This window comes from Pagrus pagrus (assembly GCF_965226575.1).
Source record: "Pagrus pagrus genome assembly, chromosome: 20".
In the NCBI taxonomy this organism is placed as follows: Eukaryota; Metazoa; Chordata; class Actinopteri; order Spariformes; family Sparidae; genus Pagrus; species Pagrus pagrus.
Window position 1 is genome coordinate 9,435,924 of NC_140207.1, and position 22,512 is coordinate 9,458,435.

The 22,512-nt window shown below is 40.0% G+C and overlaps 2 protein-coding genes across 2 annotated transcripts in view; one reads left to right on the forward strand and one right to left on the reverse strand.

Moving 5' to 3' along the window:
• Positions 1-14,063, reverse strand: part of lmbr1 (limb development membrane protein 1) — a 35,701-nt gene extending 21,638 nt beyond the window's left edge. The window contains exons 1-5 of the mRNA XM_084340289.1: positions 13,852-14,063; positions 10,147-10,219; positions 8,600-8,639; positions 7,378-7,517; positions 5,551-5,654 (exon numbers count right to left, since the gene is read on the reverse strand). Coding sequence (XP_084196415.1) covers positions 5,551-5,654; positions 7,378-7,517; positions 8,600-8,639; positions 10,147-10,219; positions 13,852-13,914 — 420 coding nt within the window. The 5' untranslated portion in view covers positions 13,915-14,063. The remainder of the gene's footprint in view (positions 1-5,550; positions 5,655-7,377; positions 7,518-8,599; positions 8,640-10,146; positions 10,220-13,851) is intronic.
• A 97-nt stretch (positions 14,064-14,160) lies between these two features.
• nom1 (nucleolar protein with MIF4G domain 1) lies at positions 14,161-22,439 on the forward strand. Its single transcript, XM_084340288.1, has 11 exons — positions 14,161-15,381; positions 15,481-15,590; positions 16,419-16,614; positions 17,329-17,652; positions 17,801-17,911; positions 18,273-18,443; positions 18,569-18,690; positions 18,813-18,945; positions 20,402-20,533; positions 20,661-20,770; positions 21,861-22,439. Exons 1-11 carry the CDS (start codon positions 14,419-14,421, stop codon positions 22,036-22,038), a joined length of 2,550 nt encoding a protein of 849 aa, XP_084196414.1. The 5' UTR covers positions 14,161-14,418; the 3' UTR covers positions 22,039-22,439.
• The last annotated feature ends 73 nt before the right edge of the window (positions 22,440-22,512 follow it).

Genomic DNA, 22,512 nt, shown 5'->3' on the forward strand with positions numbered 1-22,512 from the left:
TTATTACTGACCTATTCAGCCCATATTTGGGATAATGATATAGAGATTATTCCCATATTCTACTCATTGTGAGTGGTGAAAATCCCCTGTAGCATCCTTTCGCTATCACTTGCCTCTTGCCTCCTCTTACGGTCATATTCTGAAAAAGCTTGAGTGAGTGAGTGCAGAATTTTCTAGCACAACAGGGAGGAAAGTGGGCAGGGTCTGGAGTGCCCCAGTGTGGCCGAGGTGGACACTGCAGCCACTCGACAGGTAATGTTAGATGGGGTAAGTGGGCCTTGCAGGGTCTTTAGTCAGCATGAAATAAACCTAAAAGACTGTAGTGATATATTACAAATAAACATATAACATTAATAGATACATCACACATATCTCAAGGGAAGCATGTACGCATATTTGCCATTATGTGACAATCTAACAATAAATCCACCACCATAGTGCAGATCAATACACTTAAAATATAGCCGAAAATCTGACATAAACATTTAATTATGCTGACTGCCTCGTGCTCTTCTTCACACACTCTGAGTTCACTAGATGGATGCTGCAATCAAGCATCACACAGCCCAGCTCAACTGGGCAGTGGGGAAAACACTCAACACCGCCGAAATTAAAAAAAAAAAACAAGAAAAGGGGGGGCGGAAGGAAGAGATGGAGAGCGAAAGAGAGACATAAAGACAGAGAACAACAGAGAGATAGAGAGAGACTGGTGGAGGAGAGGAGTCAACGTCTGAGCGCATCTCATTCCCCGGAGGTAGGAGAGGTGAGAGAGGAATGCTTTCAGGGACTTCAGCCACGTCCCACACGCGCTCTCTTAAGGATGCATCGGGACGAGCAGAAGCCGCAGGCAGGACATGCGTCCGCTCAAGCGCACCAGTCCACCTTAACAAGCTGCCCATGCCATGCTGAAGGTGTATTCCCTTTAGATAGCTCTCTCAATCATTTATAAGACTCAAATCATTACCCATTCAGATCATTTAGGGCAAAGGCAATGCTTGTCACCTCCCTTACTATCATCCCCGGTTACTGCCTCGCTGAAAGAACAATCCACTGTGTCAGACATGATTTGAGTGTGCAGGAGAAAGAGGACACTGAACTGTGAGCCCAGATTGGTTTCACGTATCCATCCACATGAATGACATTGCACAGTTAAAGTTACATCTATCCTTGCAATGGCAAAACTAAGTCCTTTGTTTCTCATCGCAAAGGTAAATAAGGGCAAAAATATGGTACAAAAATAGGAAAATTCAACGAAGCTATCATCAATGATCAAAGACTAAACTGTCAACTGGTGAAGGAAGGGAGAAAAAAAAGAAAAAGACCTGCGCCTTGGCATTCAGAGCACCCGCTGAAAGTTTCTATTCTTGCCATTCTAAATGTGTAACTACCTCTAAATATAGCAGCTCTGAAATATTCAGCATCCCCTGATCCTCACACCGACATCGAGTGAGGGGCTGGCTAACTGCAGCTATGCTTGAACAAGACTGGAGAGACTTCCAAGAAATGCGTGGAGTGGCCAGAGAGGGGAAAGTAACCGCCTCATATGCAGTAGCGAACAAACATGCATGAATTCATGTACGCACACAAAGCGACGCACACACACACACGACCAGCCAAGTAAATCAACCTCCAAATCCACCCAATTACGCAAAGCCGCAGAGGGCCTGGAAACAGTTCACAAGCTTTTTCGCCTAGCTCGTGCTGCAGACAAACTAAAGCACAGTCTGCCACTGTCTTTGATGTAGTGCTTCGGCTGATGAATCCAGCAGAGAGTTCACCTCTGGAAGTTGAATGCCACTGTGCAATAGGGGACAAGTGTGAAACAGAGTGAGAGTTGATACTTGGGAAGGTGAAGGGCTGTGTGGGATGTTGGGGGCAAAGGAAGAGAGAGAGAGAGAGGGAGAGAGAGAGAAAGAGAGAGAGAGAAATCAGACAAAGGGAGAGAGTTAGGTGGTGCAGGAGCTTCCTAGTTGCTGCCATCAATCCTTAGCAGGTCAGCAGGCGGTGGCAGAGATCATCCCGCAGACCATCCTTCTGCTCACTGTCAGGGGCGTGTGGAACAAGGGCCAAGAGTGTAATAAGTGAGGGAGGGGGCAGGGTCCTTTTTTTTTGCTCCTTTGCTAAAGACGTGCCAGATGCCCAGGGACCTTATTAGTGTATCCTTCAACCAGTCGGCCACAGCGCAGTGACCGTGTCAGAGACAGAAAGCAGAGGAGAGGGACACTCCCCTGTAAAGCTGCACAATGAACTTCTAAAGACTCTTAATAAGACTTCTTAATAAAGCACCGATGACACAAGAGCATGGAAAATGATCAGCATCACATCGTATCATTCTAACCGAGGCGGGAGTGGGGAGGGGGGTTGGCAAGAAAAAGAAAACATTGTTGTGAAAGTTTGGTAGTATCGTGGTTGTTGGAATGTGAATTAAAACTCCTGCTTCCCTGCTGGTCTTATGACTGATTCACCAGATGAGTCAGAAATTAAACGATGGAAGCAGCTTCAGAATTTTCTGATGTTTGCCATATTTCATTTGACATCCTACAGTGACGACAGCTTGTTTCGATTACACTAAGGTGTCAGACTGATGAGTCTCCAAAGAATAAATGACTGTAACCTGAGTTTATCAACAAGAAAACGGTTAGGACCAAGACATCAACATAATACTCTACTTCAAGCGAATGAGTTGTAGTATTTGCATGTATAATAGACAGTATCTTTAAAATCAGGGAAAAAACTGCTAAAAATCTGTTTCAGAATCAGTCAAGCTTCAGAACTTATCACTTAGGTTAGAAAAACTGAGTCACGAGAGGAGGGGGAAAAAAAATCCTGAGCAACTCGCTTGTTCCTTTTTAAATTCCCAGCTCGAACTAATATGTTACCATGGTAACGAACATTGTAACAGGCAGCTTTAGGGAGACATTGTGACCTTAAAGGAAGGTATGTAAACACCACTTTATATTCTCCGGCTGGCCCTGCCCGAAAGAAGGCCTGGGAAAAATGTCTGCATGTGCAGGAGATTTGAAATAAATATCCAGGCCCCCATTGTGGAGCTCCAACAAAGACGAGTATCTTAGTAACACCACGCGGGGTTTGCTCGGCGAGACGTTTTCTCTCCCCCTCCTCCTCCCTCCTCTCCCTCCACAATAAACACACTTCTCATCATTGGCGGGTTAGGGCTTAGGATGAGATTGATGAGGAGTTTCTTTAACTACCAGATGAAACCTGTTGGCCCTTTGCTGGGTCAGTCGGGGGGTCAGACTCGTTCCAACTCGTTTCAGGATCAAACGCATTTCAATACTGTGGGTAAGACCAAAAGGCTATTCAGTGCGACGCATACTTTCCTCAATTCATATATTTTCTTGAAGCAAAAACCTGCACACAGAAAATTTCGACTTACTTTTCATCCATGCTAAATTTACAATAATTGTAAGGCTGTGCCACTGAATTTGTTTTTTTTAACTGGCGATAATAAACATCTAAGAATAAACCCTAGTGCAGGAAGTTGTAATTCTCAAAACTTTTTATATTTACCTTAATCTGATTGTTTTTTGAGTAAATACAGCTTTGAGATATCATACTCGTTATGCGTAATAATTAAGCTAACCTGATATTAAAGCAAGTCTGAACAAAGGCTGGTGCTGACTTCTTCCAGTCTTTGTCAGAACGAGCTGATCATGTCAAAAAGGATGACAGGGATGGCTCTCATCATTATAATGCCATCTACTGGTGGTGTGGAGACAACTATAACAGATAATTGTTCAATTTGGGCTTTATAAAGCCTCAAAAAAGGAGATTTATATCTTGTCCAGTGTACTAAAAACATCCAGAACTTAATTTTTAGATACTACTTTACAACACAAATACACCACGATATAGAGGTTTCTCAAACATGATCAGACCCAAACAACCAGAACTAAACAACGACCTTTCTCAGCCCCTGTGATGCAGCTCTTATCCAAAGAACACAGCAGTAAAGTGGGAGACATTTTACAGCAGCAAATAAAGCCAGATCATAACATCTGACATCAAGAGCCTAAGTCGCTCTGATTCATCCACAATTTGGACAATTTGCTAAACTATTAATCACTTAGGTGACAGAGCCTCTAAAGAGCTGAACAGTTAACATTTTTTAAAAAAATCCACATTTCCATCTTTATTCTGGTGGCGTCTTTTAGTACATCGTCAAAAGTAAACACAGCCACATGAAAAGGCTGACTTACAGCGTTAGTAGTGAAATTCATCATTCACTTCATTTCCGCAGTCAAAAGGACCTCGCAGTGCCATAACATTAGCCCAGGAGGTTAAAATGCCACATAAAACCTTATGACATCGTGGTCTAATGCTGTTATTGGGGAAAGGGATAATATCACATTATAAAAACTCAGATCTGTGTTTTACATTCCTCTTGCTGTTGCCCGCATGATTGACTCTGCAGGCCCCTAACTGTTTTCTTTTTTCTTTAAGGTGAAACAGGAGTGTCACCTCAACCCCTTCCATAGCAAACACACAATATAGACCTGGAAGTGCAGCTCAACACTGAACAGTGCTTCCTCTAAGCAAATTTATGGAAGATCAGTAGCAAGAAACAGTCTTGCTGAAATGAAAAAGAACAAAAAGGAGGAACGTGAAAGAGGCCCTCGTCCTGCTTCCTACACATCAGGGCCTGCCCTCTGCTGAAGAAATCCAACCGAAACAAATTAGTGGGCTGAGGAAGAAAAGAACGGGCTATACACTACAGTACAGACTAATTTTTATGTGCTTTTGCCAGGAGGGACATAAACCAGAGAGGTTTCAAACTGTGACACAGGATAGAGGTGTATTAAAAGTAAATCTTTCCCCCTCCATTTTGCGAGGCTCTATTGTGCTGTCATGTTGCTGCGACTTTATGGACTTTTGGAACACGAGCCCCCAGCCTCTTTTTTTTGGGGTAATCAATTAAACGAGGAAGTTCGCTGAGCCTTACAACTCGATTATTAGCCTGTCCTTTTGAAGTTTTATTTTAGGGGGCTGGGGAGGGGGTGACAAGGAATCAGGCTCTAAATCAGTGGGGCCGATGCAGCAGTGTTGAAGCGTTTGCAGCCTATGGCCTTATTGGAAGGGTTTGTCAGGATGTGGCGCTGGGCGAAGTCCAGATTCAGACTTTCATGGTTAATGAGCTTTCTGCGGTGGCAGTTACAGTCAGTGGCGTGAGTCAGGGAGAGGGCAAGGACTAGGCACCTGCTGCTGCTGTTTTGGCTTTTAAGAGGGAACCCTTTGCATGGATATTATAGTATACAACTACATCAAGACCAAAAGAGAAAAATAAACAGGATTCCGCATTTTACAATTAAAAATGTCATTTTTTAAATTTGCAGATTGCCTGGTCTTCACCTCTGTCTCATGATTAATAAATCACTTCACACAGTATCAGTCTCAAGTGTACAAGTGTTAATTTTCCGTTTCTAATGCTATCATTGGGTTTTTGATAGTTGGTAACCTTGCATAACACACAATGACAATACACAAAAATTGAAATGATGCATATAAAAACAAACATTTTAGCTAATGTACCTTTTTCGATCCTGCAAATCCCTCAGACTCCAAGAAGAAATAGGCAAAGGGCATCAGGACAAAGAGACAAAGGTTGGAGAACAGTGACACCAGGTTCCACAGACCTGCAGAAACAAAACATATATAAGTATACACATACATGTGTAATTGTATGCAAAAACTATATATCATAAATCAATAGTCAGTCTTATTTTTTAATTGTGACAGTAGGACCATTTTTCAGGGCTTGGTCAGGTTCCACAAACAGTTTTCTCCAGAGTTTAGAGTGCTTTTCCTTGAACATTATGATGCAGTAGATGTGAGGTTAGGTGCCAACACAGGTGGTGCATTCTGAATCACATACTTTTTTCTTATTTAATTTTAGTATGTAATGTAGCTGCCCTTATAAAGTACATACCTGTAGCATGGAGTAAGCATACAATTGGGACATGAACTACGCCCCTAAATCCGTTGTAGTACAAAGAATGTAGTTCTCACACTTTAATGTATTTTATCTGTCATTGTGGTGTCTGTCATTCTGTCAAATGTTTGTGCTCTCTCGGCTTTGTTTATATTTGTGTGACACACTGTGACATATGTCATGCATCCTCCGCTGCGCAGAGGATTGTGGGTCAGAACAACCAGAAAAGCATGCTGGCTTGCATACTGCAAAATGCAACCGGATGTAGTAGGATATCCCGGTATTTTGAGCATACTGCATTTCACATACGTCGTAATGGGACAAACCAAATCTTTTTCTGGCATACTAAATAGTATTGTAGTATGGGTATTGAAACACTGGGAGGGTTTTATCTGGCAAGTGTCTTCCTGCCATGTCTAACTCATGGACTCTAATGCCCCCTGGTGGCTGTTGGAGAATCCAACACCCTTATTTACAGAGTTGGTTCTTAACACTGACCAACTGTGAAACAAAGATGTTAACTGATCTGATATGTGGTGATGTGGCAGATGAAACAGAGAAGACCTTTTTCAAATCTCACATGGTTGGATTTTAAATAGAAGGAAAGAAATATTCCCTCTACAAGGTGCTGCTGCTCGCTACACAATTCTCCACATTCAATAGTATCACAAAAGCCAGACATAATTCTGCAGTATTACCTACAGTTTGATACAAGAATAGTTTGTCCTCAGAAGAACAAATTTGGCCCAAAAAAGTGCCAATCAAGCCTTTTTACATGTTATAAACAAAGTCTCTATTTCAACATTTGATCATAAACAACAAACTGGAAAACTTGATAGGAGAAAAAAAGATGCTGCATTCAACCAAGAAATAAATGAGTCAGGATGCTTTCAACTGACGTCAAAGTCGAGCAGATTTAAAACAAGTTTTCATACCAAGTCTATTTATATTCTCTTAATCCAGTTTGTGTTTAAGTAAAACCAAAAGCATGAAACTGCAACAATAACTCTATCCTACTTATGTAGTCGTGTTACAGCACAATGACGAATGAAAGAAGGTATAACTGACTCGAGTGGTGTTGACATTGTTGAAGACCTGAACAAAATCATACTGTATTGGAGTGAATTTCAACGTTTTGCACATGACTATACTATATAATGTAATTAAGCTGTCCAATTCAGATGAATCTCTGACTGAAGTCTGAGTAATAAGACCTACATTAAAAATGTATTTATGTGGGTATTAGTTCACTGCATGTTAATCAACACATCTATTGACTCTGACATTAATGCCATAAGTTATCTGATTCTAATCAATGTTACTCCAAATATGTTAGAAGGTATTGTCTTTCTATGAAGAGCAGAAAGGGAGAGAAAATCAATTAATCAAATAGAAAGACACGTGAAGTGTTTGTGTGATTTACTGACCGTGGATGAGGGAGCCATTGAGCCACTGAATGTAATAGTTTTTGGGGAAGGAGAGGAGGATCTCGTTACTAATGATTGAGAAAGGCAGTAGGAAGACGGCACCACCCGACACTGCCAGGGTGAAGGTGCACAAGTACAATCTGCAAATGGAACCAAATACACACACAGACAGACAAAAAGAGACACACACGGAAGTGTTAGGACTAGTCGAGATAGAAACTAACACGTGCAGAATCACAAGGTCAAGGACATTTCTGTTTGCTTACTGGAGGATTCATTTTGGATTATAGCATAAACATAAAAGTGTGACTTGGTCTTATAACTTATTCGTCAAAAGTGACCACATGTCAATCTATACTTCCAATCATCCTTCTACTCCTCAGTTTAATCCACTCCTGCCCCAGTCCTAGAACAAAAGACATGGACTGGCTATAGAGATTCAAAAGCTGTGGGTCTCCGGATTGGGCCCAGGGGAGTGACCATCTGCTCAGTAGGGCAATGCAAGGTCCCCCCCTTGACCATATCACTAAAGGAGCTCATTAACTGAAATGCTTTACATTATTTATGCTGGGCCCTTAGGTACCATTTTGGCAGGCTGGGCCTGAACACGTAGGACACAACAGGCGCCCCAGAGTGTGATGTGTACTGTAACTCTAAACTTACTGATACGCGATACTTGTCAACACAGTCCTAGATAGTGACACAATCTGGGACACATTCAGAGTGTTAGTGGTTGTCAGTAGATTGTTGAAATGTTTTCTCAATTTATGTATGAAGTTAGTAGAATTAGGGCTACAACTAATGTTTGTTTTACTATCTATTAATCAGCAGATTATTTTCTAGATTAATACATATATTGTTGTGGTCTACTCTATGGAATTGTAGAAAATAGTGAAAAATGTCCAAGATGACTTTTTTAGTTCACCCAAACTTAAAAACCCAAAGATATTTACCTCACAATGATATAAAATACAGACAAGAAGGAAAAATCTCACAACTGAGAAGTTTAAATCAGATAAACCTTGTCATTTGGTTGGAAACCATAACTTAAATGATCGACACATTTGCTGTTGATCAACTGATCAATTAATCACTTCATCTTACAAACTTTCCTTACTTGTGCCCATCCGAATAAAAACAGCTTGATGACTACTTTCTCTTAAAAAAGATACCTCACTCAACGGTGCTTGCTACAATCTCTAGAATAAATTGCTCTACTCACGATATTCTGTTGACAACAGCATCTTCATCTTCATGGTCATCTATAAAAGGAAACACAACTACTCAGTCACAAGGTGGTTAGAGTGTGACCTTTTGAGCTGAATAAGGTCCACATTCAATACATCACATCTTACTTCAAACATTACTTGGGAGAACACAGCATTGTCAACATTATTCAGGTCATCCTAATAAGTCAGCAGAGTCAGATATCTAAAATTTTCCACCCTAGATTAGCTGATAAAAAACATAAATTACTGTAAGAATGCAGATAAAGGGACAAAAGACTAGAGTATTTGGGATGTCCTTGTTTTTAAGGCTGACTACTTCTTTCCATGCATCCATTATTGTTTTAAAAAAAATAATAATTGTACTTGTCCACTGCTAATTTGACAGATTATATGAGGTGACCTATTATTTTTTAAAAAGCTTCTTATAAACATTTTACTTGCTGAATGCTGAATCCAGCATTATTTCATGTCAGAAACTTGAAAAATATGATACTTGTACTGATCATGTTTTTTCGGCAGATATCACAGATAACTGATGTATTTTAGAGTCATGCCTTCCATTTATTAGATCCCCTGATGAAGGCTTGATGCCAAAATACGTCACTCTAATATGCTGTGACAATAAAGGCATTTTAACAGCTTAAAAGACAGCGCCTTGGAGCTTTCTTGTGATTTCTACGTCTACATGTATCCCTATCCAAAGTGAAAGTCCATGAAGTGCTCCCTTACATTTTTCAGTGCAAGTGCGTTCAAATAACCTGTACGAAATAGTGCATGTAATACCACTTTCTATTTCACAATGCCTGAGTAATGTAAGTGATAAGATTAGGCTGGCAAAGCACGAGGTGTGAGCAGCCTAGATTTCTACTGTACAAAACTCCAGAAGGAATTTCTGGTGCAAAGTGGTCTACTTTCAAAATGAGACAAGGGAAGCCTAGGTGACCCGGACATACTAAATTTGTCCTGGGAAAATGGGATACAGTTCATAATGTCTGCCTGGGCCTCTCGTCTCCGTTTTCTCCTTTACAACTCGGTCAGATTTTTATCTGTCATGTCTGACTGCTGTAGCTCAAACGCTGTGTCAGAGATGTTACAGAAGAAAAAAAACAAATCCTTTCGTCAATTCAATTCATTGGTTGAATAACATTTAACACAACAGGTTATGTCATTAACCTGACCTTATTACAAACAGGTTATAATGTGACCAATTGTATTCATTTTGCCACCACAGCCCAAAAAGCAATTTGGGGTGGATACAGTTTACTCTGAGCTGACTGTGAGAGATTACTCTCAAGGCATGGGTGCGGTCTCTCAAGCATACACCTAAAGCCTTCTTGGCCATGACTTCCTTTCAGTCTAAACAATGAAGGGCTCTCTCTTTGAGCAAACACAGCATAACCAGACTAACTTCTACAATGTTTGCCGTGAAAATGGGTCCACCACGGGCACATTTCTGCTGCGTTAGTGTTAAAGATGCTTTAAATGGAGTCCCATGCCGAATTCTGTTCCCACGGAGGGAGCGTTTATATTTTACACTTACCACTCTTCCTCTTGTATCTGGTTATGATGAAGTAGGAGACAATGTAGAGGACTGCAAACAGGAGGAAGCAAATCTGAAATGACAACATAAGAATCTTAGTCAAGGATTTACAACGACTGAAGATGACTCACCACATTAGTACATTAGCAAGGAGTTATCAAAAGTACACTTAGATTTCAAACTTACCTTCTCCACTTCTTGTTACTGTACATCTATTTATTATACTACAGACTACACGATTGTTAGTCTTTACTGTACATGTTATAATCTCAACAATATAATAATACTATGTATAAAATCTAGTCGAATTACATTTATATTAGGTAAAGCTGCAACAATAAATTAAAGAAAAAAAGATCAAACTTCTCTGGTTCCAGCTCCTTAATCCTTAAACGTGTTCAGTTTTTTTTTTTTTTTTAATCTGTGACAGTAAACAGAATGTCTTTAATCTTGGGCTTTGGGAAACACTGATGGACACTGAAGTCCATGTTGATATACAAAAATCTTGTTTTCTTCCAATTACTATCACAGAAGACTGACAAAAACTGAAAATACTCACATTTCAGGGAGTCTAACCGGTTGATTTTTTACATGTTTGCTCAAAAAATGTACCTAAACAAAATTGATTGACAATAGAGTCAAAATAACTAATAACCTAAACAAATAATCTATTATTGGTTTTCAGCTCTAATAGTTTTAACTGTAACAGTGGATTATCTGAGTGTTTGAATATCTAGTCCTGGCAGGGTAGAGTGCACTAAGACTTGCCTACACAAATCTGTCAATTTCCTCCTACGCTTTAATATGGTGGAATATACTTGATCATTTAGCATTTGCACAGTATACACATAAATGTTTGCTCTCCATAAATAAGCGAACATTCGGTTTAGGTCTGTTCAAGTGTGCAGATTGAGGTAAAATTAAATCTTTTTGGTTCCATTATTGCACAAATCATCAGCTACTATTTCAACACGACCCATTTAGTTGATTATAAAAGGACAGAAGTGAGCAATGCATCATTGTTTTCCAACATCGGACAATACTAATTAGGCCAATGCTGCATGCAAAGTGTTCCAGAAATTACCTATGTGTGCCGTTTATTAGGTAACCACTGCCTTGAAACAAGCCTGACGGTCTTACAGAAAGATCACATTCCACATTCCCCCCTTCTACTGTGACAGTGGCTGGGACGTAACTAATGTTAGAAGCTCCCACTTCAGCACTTTGCCCCCCTGTCAACATTGCACAGCTCATCACAGCCAAGCTGGGATCATGAGATGACTCAGCCAGACACCACCAGGCAGATCGTGCACATTTCAGACAGACAGACAAACTCGCATAAAAAGAAATTCCAAACCTCCACAGTCAATCTGGGGAGTACATGGTGTTATGTAACAGCTGTAGCAAACACTGTTTTTCTAATCGTCTGCAGTTCCCTTCCAAATGAAAGACAGCTGATATATTTACAAGCTACAAAACTCTGTAGTGACTGTGGCTCAAGCTAAACCATGTCCACAAAAGGGGAAACCCAAAATAAGACATAATCAGGTGCACACTGCACAGAGCTGATAAACCAGGACAGACCCAAAAACACATCATTTTGGGAGGAGATAATGACAAGTAGCAAGCAGACCAGTCAGCACCACTGCCACTAGCTAGGTTATTGCTGTTTTCCTATAAAAAATATATGAACTAACACTGTAAGCAATATAAAAGGAGCAGGTAATAACAAGTCGAGCTTCTCCCAAGTTTGCAAGCATCCCCAACCAATTTAGAAACAGTATTTCACACTTTCATGACATATGAACTCAAGCTGGAGTTGAGGGGCAGTAATTGCATCGTTTCAGACAGAGGACCCTGCAATTTCTCCAACTGGCTGAGCTGCTCACTATATTTTCATGCACTGTAGTAACATCATTATTGGAGGTCATGATTTTAAATTATAAGTCACCTTAGAGATAAATATAGAATTCAGCCGAAGAACAGACATGAGTATGAAGGAGACCTTGGATAGGGAGAGTAATGTGATGTTGCAAAGTCTGTTGGAAGTACATGTTACATGTTCCCCTAACTATGGTGATACTAATTTCTACCAAAGAAACTGCTGTTCAGGTTGGGACGTCAATACATGATAATGATGTTACAGCCTTGCTTGGAGGTGGTAGTGGAAAATGAAATTACTGACCAAACCACATGCAAGATAGTGACACATTCCTATGTTAACCTGATTGCACATGGTAACATGGTTTTCTTCAGTAATTCTTTACAGTATTGGGAATTTACAGAAGAAACAGTTTCCCACACCTCAGGCCTAATAAGAGCATACCATCTTGTCACCGGCTCAAGTTCATGAACTTAATAAAATAATTTAAGAGTGCAAAATAAGCTGCAGATGAAGAGCATACCATCTTGTCAGCAAGTCATGTTTATGAACTTGAAACTTAGCCCAGAGTGCAAAATTAGCTGCAAAATAAGCACACACACAACAAGAAATATCACTTTACACCTGTAGAAATCAATCCATAAGCAGACTCACCATAGACATTAAGGCTAAATGACACAGTACCAACACAGCATCACGCAAAGGGATCCTTAGTACAGAATGTTGATATGAGATACTGAGCAGATGCTTAGTACAAAATGTGAACGCTTAAGCTGAGTTATTGAGCTTGCCTGCTGGTTAGACACACGATAGTTTTTATAGTCCAGAAGTGTTGCCAGAAGACCTACTCCAGACAAAGTGTCCCATCTTCAACTTCACCAAGATGTCTGGCAAGACATCATTTAAAAATTCCCCTTGTCAACCTGTTCAATTGATCCTTTAGTTAGAATCTATGGTCCCGACAATATCTCTGAAACTAAAATGACCAAAGCAGTCAGTTGCTGTTGAAAATGAAAAAAAAATCACCTACTTCTTATCAGACACCAAAAGTAAAGTATCAGTTGGATAACCAAGACAAGAACATAACCTTTTACATATAATATCATACTGAAAACAAAAGGTATCCTGTGCCAAGCTCTACAAATACTATTTGCCACAAAAAATGTTCCCTTCCTAAAACACCAGAAGGATTTTTAAACTTTAAACCATCGTGGAAACATGAAATAGACTTTTTTAACTATAGCTGGTTTTCATGATAAAAATGATCTTACATGAGGTCTGCCCCAAACATCAACATGACATCTTCCCTTACACATGTAAGACTATCTGCACTGAGCACTATGAGCACTCTGTGACATTTTGGATAATATAAGGTACATAAATCATTAAAAAAATAACGATTTTATCTCACTAATTCAGGAACATTGAATCAGTGAGGACTGGGACATTTTGTCCATGTCGTAGTTGAGTGAACCGCAGGCAAATTAAATACAAATCTATTCTAACATCATCAGCCAGTACATTAGCTCTTTCATACGACTGTAATCAACTACTTAATGTTAGCTAACATAAGCTAACTTTAATTCGCGCGTTCACTCCTTATTTTTTTAAATTCACACAAGATGTGGCCATCTAACTTGAGTGGACATGAAATTAAATATTTTTTGTGCGCACCACATAATGAAGTATTATTATCGAGCTGAATAAATTCTGCCGTGTCAAACTGACAGATGAAGCTAACGTTAGCCCCCGTTAACGTCACTGTGCAGTAGAGGACGTTGTTAGCCTGCTAGCCTCGGCTAGCCGCTCCGTACGTTACTTACGATGTACTCTCGAACTTGGCTGTGGAAATTCTGCTCTCTGATAGTAACGTCGTCTTCGTCCATTCTTCATATTGCAAATACAAAAAAGCTACTGACTCACTACATGCTAGCTCGCACAACTGGCAACGGCAGCAACAACTCCGGTGACTTCCCCCCTCTGCAAAAACAATTGCACAGTCTGGTTCGGAGACAGTTTACAACGGATGAAGACCGCTTCACAAAAAAAACGCCCCAAAATAAAGTGCGTCATCAGCCTGCGTCGGGTCTTCTGTGCGCCCTGGAAGCAGATGGTCACGTGCTCGTGGGTCATAGCAACAATATTGTCCTCATGGAGACACATGTGCAACTCTGAGGTATTTAAGTGTGTTTGTGAGTGTATTGATGTGTTTAAAATAAGCACACATTAGCGCTTTACGTCGGTTTATTGTTTAAATGTTGAGCCTATGCTCTGTAGTTCAACAGCGTTAGCTAGTTTGTTAGCTAAACTGGGCGTTTTGAAAGAAGGTTAGCCGGATGAAGTTAACGTTATCCAGCTCGTAGTCGAAGTCTTGAGTTGAATTTGTCGAGATGAAGGGGAAACTGAAGCAGAACAGCAAAAAGAAGAAGGGAAGTGAGTTGCTGCAGAAGTACATGGTGTCAGTGGATGAGTTTATTAAAAGCAAAAGTGGCGCTGAAGAAGTGGAGGATGACCATGGCTTGAGATTTGTTAAAAAGAAAAGCAGAAAGGAGCTTCGCAAAGAAAAGCGAAAAATGAAAAAAGCCAAAAAGAAAAGTCATTATGAGGGTAAAAAGACCATCAGTTTACCCCTGGATGAGGGTGAAAGCTCAGGAGTGACAGCTGATAAACAGCAGCAGCAGCAGCAGAAGAAGAAAATGGAAAAAGCAAAGAAAGAGGTGTCAAGTAAGTCCAGTAGTGCTCCTACAGAGAAATCAGACACCTCTAAAACACCAGCATCTTCTAAGAAAGGCAAGAAAATCAATAAGCTTCAAGAGTCAAGAAAAAAGGCACTTCTGGAAGCAAATGAAGACGAGGACCGAGAAATAAAGAAACTGGAGCGGTATCTGGGATTAAACAAGAGAAAAAACAAGAAAACTCTCCCTCAGTCATTCGTGGCCGATGGACTCGATTACATCCTTGGTATGCTTGACTCTGGCTCGTCGGCCGCGGGGATGTATGATGATGATGATGACATGGATATGGCCAAGGAGAACTTTGAAAAGCTCGATGACTCTCAGCTGTCAGATGAGGACGAAGAACCTGGAGATGAGATGGCGAGTGAGGGCAGTGAGGAAGATATGGGCTCATCTGATGATGAAAATGAGTTGGACGAGGAGGAGGCAGAGGATGATGATGATAAAATGGTCGACGATGATGATGATGAGGAGGTGGCAGAGGATGATGATGATGATGATGAAATGGTTGATGAGGAGGAGGAAATGGAGGGTGAGAGTGATGCAGCTGAGTCAGATGACGAAAATGAAGGGGAAGCAGAGGAAGACGCAAAGACATCAGACTCAAAGTCAGAAACTGTAAGTGCAGAAATATTTGACCATCATTGACATATCTTTGACATGTTGTATACTGTATAATGGAAATACTAATACTAATTGTAATGTTTTAATATCCAGGTCAACACAACGGGTAAATACGTGCCACCTCACTTGCGAGGCGCTGGAGATGATAAACGCAAAGCAGAGCTCGAAAAGCTGAAGAGGAATGTGAAAGGTCTGATTAACAGGTAACTGTCTGAACACAGCACAGAAATAGCACCTCTTACACACGACAAATTGTACTCATTAGCTGTTAGAGCTGCAACAATTAGTTGATTATTTAAAATTTTGCTATTTTGACAATTGAATAATCATTTAAGTCATTTTTCATGGAAAAATGTGAAACAATCGGTGGTTCGGGCTTGTTAAATGTAAGGATTTGCTGCTTTTCTTTGTCATTTATGTCAGTAAATGAAGAGTCTTGTGTTTGTGGACTGTTGGTTGGACAAAAGAAGACATTTTGGGCTCTGGGAAATTGTTTTCACATTGACATTACTGCTCTGATATGACTAATAGCTTAAGATGGCTGATCTTAACTAATGTGACCAAACTTTAAATAGATATCGCTTTGTAAATGATGTTAGGAAATCAGTTTTTAGATTTGAGCATTCATATTTACACCATATTTATCTCATTACCTTGATTTCTTTGGCATATCAATTGTTGTAGGTGGACATGATTATGAATTGCCTGCCAAAAAAACCCCAAAGCAAGTTAGAGCTGGAACAATTAATCAATTATTTGTCAACCATTACATTAATCGCCAATTATTTTAATTTTTATTATTGTAAGGTCAAAATTCTCTGATTACAGCTTCTTAAATATGAATATTTTCTGGTATCTTTAAGTAAACGGAATATCTTTAGGTTGTGAATAAAATAGTATTTACTCATGACCAGCAGCACCTGTTACACTTTCTATCAAGTGTAACAGGTTTTCTGCTGGCACATCATGCTCAATTATCAAAATAGTTGTCATTAAACTCTCTTGATTGACTCGCCCATTTTTTTGGTCAGGCTGAGTGAGCCCAACATGGCGTCCATCAGTGGTCAGCTGGAGGAGCTGTACATGAGCTGCAGCAGGAAGGACATGAATGACACCCTGACAGAGCTGCTGCTGGCAGCCTGCGTCACCCCGGCCCTGATGCCAGACAGACTACTGATGGAGCACGTCCTGCTCGTCAGCATCCTCCATCACGCCGTCGGCTTAGAGGTGAACACACCCCATTTATTCCTGGCTTCAGAATTTGAAAACCTGTGATAGATGCACAACATTTGGTGGGCTTTGAATTTCTGGAGGTATTTCCACCTGGAGACCTTCAGTTCACTGTCTCATCCACTAATAAGCTTGTGGTTTCCCTGTCTTTGTGAGAAAGAGTAACGACTCACCTGAGAATCGACATCAGATCTTGGATTAATCATTAGAGGCTTTTTTTCAAAGGGATTAGCTGCTGGAATTAGCATGTCTCCACTGTGAGCTAATGCTCTTTTAATGAATTGGAAAGTGATATCTAACACCTCCGTTTCCTTTAGTTAAGGTGTAATAGGATTGTTATCTCTCTGTTGTATTGACTCTCCATCCTGTCAGTGACCTACAACAGGATCATTAGTAAGATTAGGAGCATACAGTTGGCTTTGAACACAGTTTGAGGGATCTTTGAGATTATTTAAGGAATATTTTGTAACTCATTTTATTGTAGAAATCTGGGGATACATCAACAATCCTAGAACATCCATTAGATTCAACTTTGACTCTTGTAGTTCAGTCTCAAATGGAGTTATGTTTTGGACTTGAACTGTGGCAACCTGTGTAGCGCTGTTATATTGAACCATTTCATCATATGTCCATGTCCACAAATATTAACATAAAAACATCTGATTAAAACATGAATCACAGTCTGAAATTGTCCTTTTAATTATTTCCTAGGTCGGGGCCCATTTTCTAGAGACAGTTGTGCGAAAGTTTGACGCTGTATACAGGAACCCGACTGAAGGCAAGGAGTGTGACAACCTGGTCGCCATCATCGGTCACCTCTATAACTTCCAGGTTGTACATTCTGTCCTCATCTTCGACATCCTGAAACTTTTGATCGGAGCCTTCGCAGAGAAGGACGTGGAACTGGTTTTGTTCACGCTGAGGAATGTCGGCTTCGCCCTGAGGAAGGACGACCCTCTGGCACTCAAGGAGCTCATCACTGAAGGCCAGCGCAAGGCCAGCGACATGGGGTCGAAGTTTCAGGATCAGACCAGGGTAAGGCAACCAAGAATACATTTTTATTTAAATTATTTTGTTTACTCGACTTTTTTAACACGCTACAACCTTGTGTAATTGATTTCTCAGTTCTGTATGTATTTTGGAAGCTTCTCTCACTTTAATTTATGTACACATGTGTTCTCAGGTGCGCTTCATGCTGGAAACCATGCTGGCTTTGAAGAACAACGATATGCGGAAGATCCCAGGCTACGATCCCGAACCTATGGAGAGACTGAGGAAGTTGCAGAGGACTCTGGTGGGTGATTTCACAACATGACCATGTTACGTTTGAAGTATCCATATCTTCCCCCTTTAGTGAAAATGAATTTAAAATGTTGATGTGCTACTTCATAATAAATATTACATTCATAATACTGAACATGGACGTTTCTTTTAAGTGTTTTTTTTTAATTGTAGCCCCCACTTGTACCACCAGGTGGCGCCAGAGTACCACCTTTACAGAATCGTTGTTGATGCTGTTATGACCATCTCTGTGGCTGTTTTTAACTGTTTTGCTCTTCAGGATCGCTAACTTGACGTCCTTCTTTAATATTCTGCAACTGGCGTTCGCCTCCTTAATGAACTTGTGGTTAATTCTGTGTAAATGTGGTTCTCAGATCCAGCGGAGTGCAGCAGGCAGTGACATGAAGCTGAGGGTCTCTCTGGACAACCTCCTGGCAGCAGAGCAAGTGGGCCGCTGGTGGATCGTCGGCTCCTCGTGGAGCGGGGCGCCCATGATCAACAAAGCAGGGAACGAGACCTCGAAACATAGTACTGCTGAGGGACAGGTAGTCAGAGTTATTATAGTTTTATTACAGTTTTTGAATGTTTTAAATTTTTGATGTGATTGATTTCATGTGCGTCCTCGGCCTTACCAGCATTTCTAACTTAACTGTTGATTTGTTTGTTTCAGTTTAGTGCCAAGGTCTTGGATCTGGCCAGGAAACAGAGGATGAACACAGAAGTCAGAAGAAACATCTTCTGTGTGATTATGACGAGTGAAGATTATTTAGATGCATTTGAGAAACTGCTCAGGTTTGTCTTCGCTCACCTCTGCAGTGTGACGGAAGGAAATGATACATTCATTATTTGAGCATTTCACAGTAGTCCAGCTGTGAGGTTGATATTTAAAAGCCTTTTATTTGCTGTGTGTGAAGGATGGGCCTGAAGGACAAGCAGGAGAGGGAGATCGTTCATGTCCTGATGGACTGCTGTCTGCAGGAGAAAACCTTTAATGCCTATTACGCCGTGCTTGGAGAGAAATTCTGCTCCCAGGATCGCCGCTTCCAGGTAAAAACCCACACCTTGATGACTGAGACATACAACTACAGTCAGATTAGTACATACAATAAGAAGCCTTTCTCCAAGACAGTTGTTATATGTAAACACTTGAAATTCTGATCTTGAGAGCAGGAAATGATTGAAAAAAAACAATATGCTGTAAAAGCACAGAATTATAAGAATAGCTGATGTAAGTTAGAGCTGAAACCATGAATAGATTAGTTAATTTAAACAAAATTAACTGACAGTTGTTCTGATAATGTATTAGTCATTAGAATTTTTTTTAAATTATTATTATTTTATGTATTATTCTTTGGTTCTAGCCTCATAAATGTGAGGATGTGTTGCTTTTCTATGTCATTTATGATAATGTAACAAGAGTTTTGACATTTGTCACAATTGTGAAAATAATTGGCAGAGTAATCAATAATGCGAATAATCGTTACTCGGAGCCCTCCCACCATCTCATTACTTCTTCCTCACTAAATTTCAGGATCAGTACCAATAGTTAGTTTATCTATATATAAATGCTTTGCATTTTAATTGTGTGTTTAATATTCTGTTTATTTTCCCTGTTAATTAATGGTTTAGTCTGTAAAAGTGAGAAAATTGTGAAAAATGGCCAATAGAATTTCCCAAAGCCAGGGATGATGATATTGTTTTTTTTTCCCCAAAACACACCAAAATGTAACAAAAGCAACCAGTCCTCCCAATTTAGTGGCTGGAAGTAGGTAACATTAGGTATTTTTGCTAGAAATATGACTTTAACAAATAAAAACAAACAAAAAAACACAAAAATAGCTGCAAATGATTGCAATTGATTGATTGGCGTTTTGTTTTATTTCTAGTTATTTTATTGCAGAACGTAAACAAATAATAATAATGTGTTTTTCACCGGTACACATCTCAATACTCAAATCAAGTAATTATCATAATCAAATCTCTAATTTCTTATATAAATGTTGCACATTCAGTATATGATAATTATATAATTAAATCCTTTGTACATTGTCTTTATTAAGAAAAGAGAAAATGAGAAAATAAGAAGAGTTACCTGCTGGATGTATGCGTGTGTGTGTGACCACCCAGTCTCTTAAACTGTGTGTGACCCGGCCTGTAGTTCACCTCTGCAGTGTGGGAGCCTCTCACACCTCTCACCTCTGAAATGATTTCACTCAAACTGTGACTGCAAACAATGGGCGCGAGACCACACTTCCTACTCTGCTGCCGTGTAGGCTGCGGGTCCATATCAGAAACTGATGAACCATTGTCCTCATCAAAGAGCTCGAAGCGGAGCTGGCGGGAATGTTTGCTTTTCACATATAAACTGGACCTGGATGAGGGGATTACCTGGGCAGAGAAGCTGGTTTCTGTTGTTTGTGGTTTCTACTTTTGTTTTGTTTTTGGGAATCATTTGTGTATCATTCGGTGCTAATGTACAATCTTTTGTCTTGTATTCTCCAAGATGACTTTCCAGTTCAACCTATGGGACAAGTTCAGGGAGCTGTCCAACCTTCCCAGCAGCACCTTTAACAACCTGGTCCTGCTGGTTACCCGCTTCCTTCAGAAGAAGTGCCTCTCGCTCTCCATACTCAAAGTAAGTGACATGTCATGTTTAGATTGAGGCTTTCGCTGTGTTACATTTATATATTTGATGTGATGATTTGAGTTAAATCCTAAAAAAAATATATTACTTACAGTCGTTTCTGTGTTTTTCTCTGTAGGTTATCGAGTTTGGGGAACTAGATAAGCCCACAGTGCGCTTCTTGCGTCAGGTTCTGACCAAACTGCTTAAAGAAACGGATCCTGAGGACCTCGCCAGCATATTTGGAAGGTGAGCTTCATTGTGCATACACTTAGAGGGTTTGAGGTTTAAACATGGAAAATAATGGAAAAAAACAACCACTATGAGTCAGCACAGCAGGGATTTTAGCTTAATGCTAACAATAGGTAATGCTGTGTAAGTGCTGTACTTATACTTCTTATATTTTGCATTCTAATTATGTATCAAAAGGATGGTTATTTTCTTGATTAATTAATTGTTTAAGCTTAAAAGAGTGATGATGATGAAGCCCAGGATGATGATATTGTCTTGTCCGACAAACACTTTATAATGTAAGAAAAGCAGCCAGTCTTCTCAGTTTATGAGCTGGATGTGAAGAAATGCTTTATTTCTACTTAAACAAATAATAACTAAAGTACTTTATTAATAAATAAATTAATAAATAAAAGTCATGGGATGAACAGAGTCAATGAGATTCATCCTCTGGGGACCAAGAATGTCTTGATGTCCCATCCAATAATTATTGAAGTATATCTGTTTGGACCAAAATGGACCAAATATCTAGTATTAATTTAATTCTCATTATACAACACAAGGTTGTGTAGCAAAACTCCAGTTTGAATTTTCTAAGCCACATGCAAAAACCCCCAAACTATACAAACTACTGAATAAATGATAATCAATTTAATAAGATTAACTTCACGGTGGAGTGTTCAGGAGTCTCACAGCCCGAGGAGAGAAGCTGCTCAGTAGTCTGGTGGTACAGTGGCGGATACTTCTGTATCTTTTGCCAGATGGCGGCAGGGTGAACAGACTGTGACTGGGGTGGGTGTTGTCTTTTACAGACATCACTGATGCTCAATACATGGGTACAAATGATGTTCCTGTGGTTTTAATGAGATAAACCTTTTGTGACACTCAGGAGGGAAATTCAGTAATAATATATTACTTGTGGGTTATAATAGTAAAAATCTTTAATAAAATGAGAGAGAACAAGATGCCATCCATTGAGCCATCCTGCTAACATTGCTTAAAATCCTATTGTAACATTTCAGCGATGTTAGCCAACATCTTCGTCTTCACTGCTTCACACCATGTGAACGTCTCTAATCAATGTCCCTCATTGTTTCCCATTCGCCAGGATTTCAGGAATTCCCAAGCTAGGAATGCTGCGGGAGGGCTTGAAGCTTTTCATCAGCCACTTCCTGCTAAAGAATGCCCAGTCACAGGGGCCAGCTGAGCAAGCAGCGCTGCTGTCAGAGCGCGCTCAGGTCGCCACCAAAGCCATGGAGGCCAAAGAGGCCAAGCTCAAACTGTAAAACACACACAGCCACACACACCAGGAACGTGACAGACGAGCGCAACACAACTGTGGAACAGAAGATGGATTGTTAGTGTGAATTTTCTCTTGATACAAAGAACAGAAGCTACAGTTTTCTGCAAAGAAAAATAAATGTTTTTTGATATTGAATGGATGTTTTGGCTTGTAAATAATTTTAATAATAAGATTTTTAAATCTGGAAGACGCTGAATCCTTTAGAGAGAACAGTCTCAAGTGGCAATCTGTATATTATTTTTACTGCAGTGTTTATTGGTTAGGTTTTATTGTCCTGCAAAAAATAGTGGAATAATTAGCAATACTTTGGATATTTTATGTATTTCAATTCCTAAATACACTGTACATTTGTTAATAAAACAAAAGGGGCAAAACTTGACTCAATACCGGCTCTCATTTCTTCTTCTGAGACGCCCTCATGGAGGCAGCAGACCTCAAGAGTTAATATTGAGTTCAC

Bases quoted from the DNA above. Each gene is read 5' to 3' on its own strand.
- nom1 (XM_084340288.1), top strand. From the start codon at position 14,419: ATGAAGGGGAAACTGAAGCAGAACAGCAAAAAGAAGAAGGGAAGTGAG. The intron at 15,382-15,480 runs GTAAGTGCAGAA...TTTAATATCCAG, and splicing joins CAGACTCAAAGTCAGAAACT to GTCAACACAACGGGTAAATA. The intron at 17,653-17,800 runs GTAAGGCAACCA...ATGTGTTCTCAG, and splicing joins AGTTTCAGGATCAGACCAGG to GTGCGCTTCATGCTGGAAAC.